General features: G+C 42.5%; 2 protein-coding genes across 4 annotated transcripts in view; one reads left to right on the plus strand and one right to left on the minus strand.

Annotated features, from left to right (window-relative positions):
- snx2 (sorting nexin 2) overlaps positions 1–2,698 on the minus strand; it is a 29,644-nt gene extending 26,946 nt beyond the window's left edge. The window contains exon 1 of one of the 2 annotated variants that reach the window (XM_051421819.1): positions 2,468–2,697. In XM_051421819.1, the coding sequence (XP_051277779.1) occupies positions 2,468–2,566 (99 nt within the window). In that variant the 5' untranslated portion in view covers positions 2,567–2,697. Of the gene's footprint in view, positions 1–2,467 lie in introns of both variants that reach the window. The other variant, XM_051421820.1, reaches the window with a different exon arrangement.
- Positions 2,699–4,174: 1,476 nt separating this feature from the next.
- Positions 4,175–8,284, plus strand: rnf214 (ring finger protein 214). 2 transcript variants are annotated; one of them, XM_051421816.1, is made up of 6 exons: positions 4,175–4,562; positions 5,384–5,613; positions 5,766–5,899; positions 6,550–6,778; positions 6,866–7,075; positions 7,294–8,284. In XM_051421816.1, exons 1-6 carry the CDS (start codon positions 4,415–4,417, stop codon positions 8,131–8,133), a joined length of 1,791 nt encoding a protein of 596 aa, XP_051277776.1. In that variant the 5' UTR covers positions 4,175–4,414; the 3' UTR covers positions 8,134–8,284. The 2 variants fall into 2 exon arrangements, with proteins under 2 accessions (XP_051277776.1, XP_051277778.1); XM_051421818.1 differs by lacking the exon at positions 4,175–4,562 and adding an exon at positions 4,646–4,776.
- The last annotated feature ends 2,478 nt before the right edge of the window (positions 8,285–10,762 follow it).

Consider the following 10,762-nt stretch of genomic DNA (forward strand, 5'->3'; position numbering starts at 1 on the left):
TTCCTGTTTGGAGGGTTACACTCAAAGGGCCAGACAACCAATAACCAATAAAACTCCCTGTGAAAGAGACGTTCAAAGCAGAAGCGGTGCTTTAAAAAAGAAACCGCAGTAGTGCTCTAGTTGTCAAAGTCCTGCTTCAGTCATACAACAAGCCTGGATAGCGAACATAAACTAGCATGAGTTAAAAGTCAACATGACTGCGTAAAATATGTACATGTGTCATATTTATGGAGAACATATGACATTAGTTATAACACGTCAGCCAACGTTACCAGTTAGTGCAGTTTTTTTGTATTCAATGAATCCAATTCTGAACCAAAGCTACAAATTAAAGTCAAACAAAAAGGCTCTATGTCTCACTTCAGACTGACCATATGTAAAGCTACCAGAACTGAAACACTTATCAAACAGCCACACTTGAACGTATGAAAGCACAAGTTCCAATAACCATGCTAACTGCATTGACTAGCGGCTACAGCAATAACAGGGAGCAAACACAGGAAGCTGTGGTTCACGTCCCGTCTCCTTATAATAGTCATTTCCTTTTAACTGTAAAGCTGCTCAGAAAACACTGATATCAGTCATATGTGGAACAATCAGGTGGATGGATTTTGGAGGGAACTGATGTGGCAGCTTTTAACGCTCTGATGATTCATGCTGTCACACTGAACCAGGCGCTGCTTTACGTCTGTTTCATTCTGCTTCAAGCTCGGGGTCCTTTGATGACGCACTTTTAGCTGGAGGTTCTATGAGCAAAGCATTTCTCTGTCGTCTGCAACTGCTATTTCTGTTAGATGTCATCTGCGCAAGTTAATAGTGAGGCTGGCTTCTGCTCAATTAACTGCTCACTAGAGCTTCAATCGACCTGACCTGACCCGAGACTGCCCCGAACCCGAATATCTTAAAATAAATGGCGTGAATAGTTTATTACAAGCTAAAGTAAACTACACTGTACATATACTATAGCCCCAACCCAGCAGGTTGGGTCGGGTCCAATCAGGTTTGGGCAGAGAATCAAAGCTCTACTGGTCAGCACACTACTCTCTGCACATAAACTCACCTCTGTAGTCACTTGTATTCATTCCAGCATTCTTTACACTTCGTGCACTCTTACACTACATGCACATATAGTACATAGTAACAATCTGACCTGTATAATGTTTGTTGTTCAGCTATTGCCCGTGTGAAACAGCTACATGTTTGAGTTTGCTTCTATTTGTTCAGCTGTATGTTCAGTATCTGTGTGTATCTGTATGGTCCTGTAAATGTGTTCTCTTCACTGTGTGGAAAAACTGTCAGAATTATTGGTAACCTGAGTCAGGTTTATGCTGGCAACATGAATGGTCGATAGTTAAAGTTAATTCTGATTTAATATATTTCCTCATACAAAGTTTCATCATTCATCATCGTTCCTGGGGTTCCCTGTCCATATTCTGAAACACACATTCATCTACTGCTGCGCTGGATAGTAAAGTCAGAACAAAACAGCCAAACAAAGGTGTTTTACTGGGTTCATTTCATAAATGAAACCGCTTTAGTTGAGTATAAGGGGTTCTGAAATGCTTCTAAAAAAAGTAAGTTATCATTGCATCAGTTTTGGGGTCCAACTTCTGTTGACAGCCATCTAAAACAAGGACTCGTACTGTACAGACATACTGTGGACACAATAATATGAGCGACAGCACAACCGAAATCATATCCAGAGCAACAACCCTGCAACTAAATCTACCTTTGTGAAGCCTGTAGTGTTCAGTTTTATTCAGACTGTGTCAAAAACTGAACTCAGTGGAAACTTGTCATGCTGTTTTATTTGTAAATAACTGCATTTAACTGGAATGCTCCCTTTTGTTGTTTTGAGTCGTTTCACTTGTAATTAACACTGTGTTCAAACACTGTCTGGATCCAACTACTTTCTGGGTTACTGGCTTTTTTCTGTGGCTTCCACCATGGGAGGATTAAAATATTAAACTTCAAAACTTCAACCACCATCTTTAATTAGTTCAAAGGCATTAATCAGCAAAAAAAACTTTAATCTGTTGAACTGCGCTTTACTGTTGTTTTTCCATTTTTCCAGTCTGCCCTGAATGTACCACCCACACCTGTGTGACTGTCACCTGACGGCAAACAAACGCACCTAGCTTGCGTTTTCCTCTGCGCAAATATGACCCTCCTAGGCTTCTGTAACTGTCGCTATGAAGGCCACAGTTAGTGGTGTTACACACAGCCTCTAAAGCGTTTATACGGCTGTTCTGCTGAATGGTGACAGGGCAGGGATGAATAAAACAAGAGCTCCCACACACACCAAACCTCATTCAAAAATTAACCATTTTTAAAAGGTCTCCTCCCTGCCTGCTCCCCCTCCTCTAAGTTTTCATCTGTTGTCAGCTGGAAGCATCACGCCCTGCCTGCCACAGCTCCCCTCGGCCTCCCTTCATCACCTCCTCCACCTCCTCCTCCTCCTCCTCACCTCCTGTATGACGGCCGGCTCCAGGAACAGGTCCTCCCCGTCCTCCAGCTCCTGGAAGTCGGTGTGCGCCGGCGGAGGGTCCCTGGCTGTGTCCGCCATGTTCGCGTCGTTCCTGCGGTTGATGGTGATGATAGCTAACAGCTAGCTAACAGACACACACACACATATACACACACACACACCGACAGACAGAGCAAACAGTCGACTGACAGAGTGAGAGAGGGAGGGGAGGGGAGGGAGGGGAGGGGAGGAGGAGCGGGGAGTCAGGAGGTTTTCCCAGCTCTGTCATGTGACTAACTGGACTCCTGATGGGAGCCAGAGAGGAGAGAAAAGGGAGGAGGTCTCACTCTGTCGCGTGTTGTAGGTCGTGTCCTCATGCGGTTTCTGGGAATTTGGGGTTTTAACTGAGCTAATTGACTTTAGAAAGAAATAAACGAATGTACTGAATAATAACTAAGTTCATTTAACATGAAATAATTGAAATAACCAAATCAAGGTAAAGATGATTTTGTAGGCTATTTTTATTATATTTAATATATTTATATTTGATATAGTTCTTTATTGTCACGTACTCAGCAATTACAGTGAAGCAGTCCTGGCTCCCTCCAACAGTGCTCATACAGATATGTATAAAAAATATGAATAAAGGAAAATCTAATACATACCACAGTGCAACAGCTCAGCTAAATAGAAATATATATATACATATTCATGTATAATGAAATATAATACTGTAGTAACTAGGAGAGTAATGGTAACATGTAAACTGTTATGTAGGCTAAGTTGTGCAGTATGTACAGTAGGTAGTATAATGGGGTTGAAGATGGGAGTGCATGTGCAGATGAACATATTCTAAAAATATGAAACAGTCTTGTAGTATCATTCCTTAGGGGATACAATGTTACAGAAAATAAAATGACAGGGGTAAATGAATAAATAATAGAAATGAACAGAGTAAAATGTGATAAAATAAAATCAAAAACTGTTACAAACTAGTACAAAGTGTTTAGTGGGGTGTGGTTTTGCTGGGGGTCTTTGGGCTCATTAACTTCAAGTTACTTTTCCCTTTTCTAGTTCATCACACCAGCTTGTGGCACAGAAATGAACGTCACATGCCCTATTTGCCAAATTTATGGTGTCACTTAAAATGGGATGATGATGATGATTGGAAGTCAAAATAAACCCAATTCTTTTAACATATATCTTTGTTGAATAACTTTTATCCATTTAATTGATTACTTTTAGGAAGGCCTACTTGGATTTTACTGAGTCTGCTTTAATTTTTTAACTGGATTTTTACTTCTACTCCACAAGGCTATATAACAGAGGGGAATATTGTACTTTGTACTGCACTATTTATTTGACAGCTATAGTTACAATTAATGTGATCAAATATAAAATATGATGCTGTGTATAGATTTAACTACCCTAGAAGTATATAAAGCATTAAAGCACCTCAACCAGCTTTAACATAATTGTTTACATGTTAATGCCTCAACAATAATGACAGGACCCATTGTGACAATGAATACTTAATAATTTTGCGAACATTTTACTACATTTTTATTTGTATTTGAATATTAGTGGTGTGTTGTCTGACTGTTGATGTTTCTCCTGTTCGACAATGTTAAATAAAGTTTTTTAATTTAACAAAAATAAATAAAAAAAGGTTTCCATAGACGATCTTTGGGCCGTTTCAGACGGATCATTTTCAGCGACACACAATCATTTCCGTGTGGTTAGCCGATCACTGGCGGTAACTGTGAAGTGGAGTTTAACAACAGCTACTGTAGATCCACTTTTATTTTAAATGAATGCTTCAGGGCTCACATTGACCGCTGACGTTGGTAGCTGTTTGGATAGCTAACACGGTGTACGGTAGCAGAGTCAGAAACCCTAACCCAGCAGAGTTTCAACTTTTAGTTTCATGTTTGTAGTTCCGTTAGCATGGACGCTCACGGAGAAACAGCAAGCACGGCCTCAGAAGAAGAGCACGAAGTCCAACATCCCACACAGGAGGAGGAAGAGGAGGAGGAGGAGGAGGAGGACCACCACCACCACCTCGAGCTAGCGTTAGCAAACATGGCAGTGGCAGGTAGCTAACATCATGTCAGTGTTATTACAGACTCGTACAGGGCTAAAAGGGTGTGGTGTGCCATTCGTGTACTCTGCAGCTAAGATTGAATTCGATCAGGTGAATGGCAGAGACACACCCTGAGGAGCTGCTTTATTAGATCAGACAGCTTCCAGATAACTCCAAAGTAGATAAACAGGAAGTGGTGATGCTCCCTCTGTGGGGTGAACACAAGGTACAACGTCCTCATCATAATTCATCCAGTCACCAATAATGGTTTCAGAACTGTGGTCATTTATGAACGTGTTAGGATATGTTGGGTGTAGGTACAGCAGTGGTGGAACAGTAACTGTACTTGAATGTGTACTCTTGGACTTCTGTACATTTCAGAGGGAATTATAGTGCTTGTTATCCAACAGTGTATATAGTAATGTTAGTAATGTTTAACCAAAAATATTGCTTATATATTAATGTATGAATAATAATGATAAGCTATATAATACGTGCCCTTAAACTTAAACTTCAGCTTTAACTCCCCCCCTCCAGGTGAAGAGGAAACAAAGAAATACATAGACCATGTATAAAACGTATGCAACAATCCACCATGCAAGCTCACATAAAGGAATATACATTGACCTCATCCCCCACCAATTTAATGAGAAAGCTTGCCATCAGCTGACTCATCCTGATTAATTAACACTTTGAAGATAATTTGTTATCCTGTTAGACTTGAATCTCTGTTCAGATCAAATCAGGCATCAACATAATGATCTAATTAAACTACGTGACGCAGACTGTTCTAAAAACTAAAATCTTGCTTCCCTCCTTGTTTCCTTTCCCAGACCTGCTGCAGAAGGTGCAGGCTGTGCAGACGGATAGCACGACAAAAGAGTTGGGCATCAACACGGAGTCGGATTGGGAGAGTCAGGTGACGGCCATGTTGGAGTACAGCTCCAGCCTGACGGGGCAGTACGACAGTATGATGAGGAAGCAGGGCGAAGATGAAGTGTCACATGAGAAAGACAAACAACAACTGCATAAGAGGAAGGAGGAGGCCACCCGCCAGCACCAGGTGAGACTGACACACACACACACACACACACACACACACACACACTGTTAAAGGTACTCTGTCGAGTTTTTGACCACTTGTGCTGATGTGGTCCAAAACAGAGCACTTCAACAGAAGTGTATTCTACTATCTGACTGTGAATGTGGTTTCAGGCTCTTCTGGACAAACTGGAGTCTTTACGAGTTAAACTGCAGCTGAACAACTCCAAAGCCACCAGGAAGAACTTCCTAGCCAAGAAACAGGAAATGACCTCAGAGAAGAACAGAGCAGAAGAGGAGAGGAACAGGTAAAAACCAAGAACACCGTGGAAATGAATGAATTAATGAAAAGATAAGGGAAGGTGGTATAGGATTCAAATAACGTCTTTTTGGGGTTAAGAGGCATATTCATTTGTAACTATTACCTAACATCACGTCAGTGTACTTTATGTGCCTGCCGCTGCTTCACAATAAAAGCCTTCCAAAAGTGCCAATAATAATCGAGCCCCTTGAACACATTAGCGGTAGTAGATTCAACAGTCCATGTGATGTAAATGTTATCATCTGTCCATGTCCACGAGAGTCAGCGCACCCCAAATGTCGAAGATTCAAATCATCAGTTGAGAGTCTAATCTCATTTTGTCAGTCGAATCACTGCATTTGTTTTTCTTTTAGCTGTGTTATTGTACACTAATTGATAAACTGACTAATCATTACAGCTCTAGTAATAGTGTAAAATCACATAACGTCTCAATACAGTTTACAATAAAAGAAGACAATAACAGAAAGCGAAGATAACAGTGTAAAATCTAATAACTCAAACACATGTTCAAACAGCAGTTAAATACTGATGATGTATCACTTCAGTGGTACTGCTGTTGTAGTTTTAGAAAAGAAAATACCCAGAAACATGAGAACTCAACCTCACACTCTACCCTGTCTTTCCTCCTCCTTCCAGGCTGGCCAAAGAGCTGGAGGAGAGTGAGAGGAAGCTAACGGCGCTCACAGAGGAGCAGAGCGAGGAGCAGAGGAGGTGGCAAGAGGAGCTGGACGAGCTGAGGCAGGAAATGGAGCGTGTGAGGAAGGAGGCGCAGGAGGCCGAGCTGCTGGCCTTACAGGATGAGATCGCTGCCGTGGAAAAGCAGAGAGACGTCGCCATGGGTCACATCGAGGCCTGGCTGAGCGAGGTAAGACAGCACAATGTAGTGATCGCAAACTGATATTCAGTGAATGCAAATGTGAGTTTTTATGCTAAAAATAAAGTGCTGTACCAGGTGGGGCAGTACCTGAACGCTCTCAGGGTGGAGTTTCCACAGCAGTACCCTCACGAGAGGCAGAAGTGGGAGAAGAAGGAAGGTCTGGTCCGGAAGAACCAGGCAGAGCTCCAGAGCCGTTTTCAGGAGGTTCTGCAGCAGCTCCAGCAGGGTCGGGAGTTAGAGTCCCTCCCCAGGATCAACGTGCCGTCTCTGCCGCAGGTCCCCATGGTAAGACCCGCCCCCCACTGAAAGGATTTCAGTTAAGACGTGTGTATATATATATATTGTATAAGTTGAATTAACTGCTTACTTTTCTATTACTACTATTCAGTAAGAGTAGTAGTACTACGATACCCATCCATAGTTACAGTACAGGACATTCTTAGAAGTATTCAAGGGGTTTCACGTATTTATCTTTTATTTAATGACTTTTTTCTCTCCCACAGGCTGACCTTAGATTCAATCAGGTGATGCAGTCACTGGTCCGCCCTCAGTTCACGCCCCCTCCTCCACAACAACAAGTGAACCGACCATTCCTTTCCCAGAGACACCCACACTTCTACCAACAGTACCAGCCCCCTCACCATCCCCAGTACCGTCACCGCTACCACCTCCCACCACCCCAGCACCACTTCCAACCTCCCTTCCCACCCCGGCACCAACCTCCACAGCAGTTCCAGCCTCTCCCCCCGCCTCAGCCCCAGTTTCAGCCCCACATCAGAGTTCCACTGAGGGTGACTCCACCTCCGAGTCTCTCCCCCTCCCCGTCCCCTCCTGTTCAGCCTATCCACCCTGTAGTTCCTTCCCCACCTCCCCCCGCTGCTGCTGCTGCTGCTGGTGCTGCCACCTCCGCCCCAGCCGGCAAACTAGACAAGGTTCTGGAGAAGCTTGGAACCCGGTTCCCTCAGTGCAACAGGGCTCAGCTGACGTCCCTGCTCCAGCAGGTGAAGAGCTCCCGCGGAACACTCGCTGGCATGTCCATGGAGGAGGTCATCGAGCAGGTCGGCTTCAAGCTGGTACAGAACGAGAGGTCGGCCCCGGGGCCCATCAGCCGGCCCGCACCCCCCGGCCCCATCCAGAGGCCGGCCCCTCCCCCACAGAGAGCAGCAGCGGCAGGTGGAGGTCAGCCTGCCGGGGCCCGTAAACTCTGCCTGATGTGCCAAAACCACGTGGATCCAGAGAGCCGCCACCCACTGAGCTGCTCCCACACCATCCACAAAGACTGCATCAAAGTGTGGTTGCAGTCCAGCAAGAACAACTCCTGCCCCTTCTGTCCGGGGAAGTGATGGACAAACCCAGAAACTTCAGCAATGACTTTAATCAGTGCCATTCCAAACATTACTCTGATAGGTTCAACACTGAATGTCGACAGATGTGGCTTTTCAGTATGTTCATTTGATAAATACAACTAACAATAAAGATCAATAAAGAAAAGTAGTGAATTGTTAAGGCTGGTGAATAAAACAGGTACATCATTAATCATGTTATACCAATTGAGAGTACCGTATGCTAGCTAGAAGCTAATTCTATCATCATCATGGTGGGCTCGATATGGTTGGAAAACAAAAATCTGATCATACTTTTTTAAATTTTCAGTTTGAGTAATATATTTAGTTGTACTGTGTTGTCCACTCACATGCAGCCAAACAAGAACTTTGGCAAAATAAATATTGGGAAAATTTTGATTTTGAGAAAAAAGAAGAACTAAGAATAAAAAAGAATTTGACCAAACATTCGATACTAACTTTGACTAGACAGTTTCAAGAAAAGTGTTAAGGTTTCATACCTGGGCCTAATGCTAATTTTAACATGCCAATAGTGAGCATGTTCTATAACATTTACCACAGTGGCATGCTAAAATGTCTACAGATGACAGTTTATATGGTCATGTTTAGCAGAAGAGTATTAACATGACTATAGTTACTGTGGCAACATTCTCACAAAAATTCTAGCATGAACGTGTTACAGTACACATGGAAATCTTCCTTTTTCTTTGTGTGTATCAAAACAAGTTTATAAATGTGATTACATTTTAATTTGTGTGCGGATCAAACAAACGAGATTCAACTAATCAATGACCTTTAGAGTTCTCGGTTGGTGTAGTTTTTCCATTTTGGGCAGAGGCGTTTGCCCCTGCTACCACTCTTAATGCTATGTTAACCACATCCTGGTTTCAGGTCTGTACTTAATACAGAGAGATGACATCAGTCTTCTATTCTATGCCTTTAATGTGATAGGTGAAGATTTGGGATTGTTTTAACAAAAAAAAATAAATGAGGCCTCTTACTAAAATATGATCAATTATGTATAAAACAAAAGATTATATAGAAAGGTATATCTTTAATAACCGACTGAAATAAAGAGCTAGTTTTCTCTTTTGATGAGCTCAACTAAGTCCCTGACCACTAAAAATATGCATACATGCTATGAAGTCACACATACAAACATTCAGACGGAGAGATCAGCCCACAAACACTCCAAGAAACAACCTATTGCCTTTTAAAGATTCCCCTCCAAGACAAACACACACACACAGTCTCACATTCTAACTCCCCATGGACATCCCAGTCAGCCTTAATGGGAGCGCTGGGCGGTCGATGGGTGAGGTTAAAGGAGCCGTCGCTTCCCAATAAATATCAGCACACACACACACACGCAGTGCAGAGTGCTGAAAATGTGTCTATCTACTGTAGTTCAATGTGTATGTGTGAAATAATAGCTGTGTGTGTGTTTGTGGACTGCTTCCTGTTTACTGTCTGAACGTCCATCTTTCCTCTAACAAACTCCCTCTCTCTCTCAGTTTAAAGGTTACTCTCTCGGTTGGCTCTGACCGATTTTACAGGCAGCAGTGCCAATAAAAGCTGCTCGTCTCCCAGTAAAGCTGCTGTAATGAATGAAGAACGCTTCAGAAAATAAAGACAAAACGCTACTAAGGGTGGAGAGGTTGTTGGATCGGAGAGACTGCGAGGCTCTGCAGGAGGATTCAGTCCTGTGAGAGCGTGTGTTTGGGTAAAGGGCTGCTTGTTGTGTAAAGCTTCGGTGTCGGTTTGGGTTTGGCTATTTTCAAATGTATGTAATGTCATTAAAGGTTGATAGTGGATGAACTCAAGCAAAAATGATAGCCTCTGGTCTTGGGTTCAGGTCTCACATTTGGCAGTACAAGTTGGGATCGGTTAGGTCTGGTCTAAATATGATTAAAACACTCGTATCAAGGCAGCCATTCAGTATTTAGCCACATTAAAGTCGCGCCATCTTGAGCCCGATAAAATACACACACTGTACTGACAGATCCTGACTGGTAGCAAATAACAGTTCTGATTAATAAGCTACAGCAATGTGACATTAGTATTAGTGGCATTAGTAGTCTATTACTTCTTAATGATAGCAAGTTGCAAGTTGTATTTAATATTCATTTGTGGCAGGCATTAAGAATAATAGAAATAGTCATTTTCTCTTGCTGGTAGACTTTATGTGGGTCATATAGAGGCATCACTATTGTCTGTTTCATAACCAGTTAAAAACTCCTTGTAGTATGTAGTATTAAAGTAGCCCACAACTGAAATTAAATTGCATTTCTGTCTGCTACAGCAATTCATATGTGTTTTTATATCACTTGTTCTGTGTTCTCCTTTGAGAAAATATCAGAAACCATTATATATAAAATACCATCAAAGGCCAATCACATCTTGCATAAACAGTAAGGTCAGCGTTCTATCATTAGACAGAGCAGATTGTCACACTGACAGACAGCAACCTGCTACGCAACACAAGAACCAGCAAGAGCTTGCCGGACGAGCCTCCAAACAACGTTCACTGAGGGAAAGTGCGGCGCAAACGTCAGTTTGAGGGCTAGATAGCCAATCAATCAATCAATTGATAAATTGGCTTCTCAGATGTAGCACCTTAAACAACTCT

Source organism: Dicentrarchus labrax, unplaced genomic scaffold (assembly GCF_905237075.1).
Source record: "Dicentrarchus labrax unplaced genomic scaffold, dlabrax2021, whole genome shotgun sequence".
Lineage (NCBI taxonomy): Eukaryota > Metazoa > Chordata > Actinopteri > Moronidae > Dicentrarchus > Dicentrarchus labrax.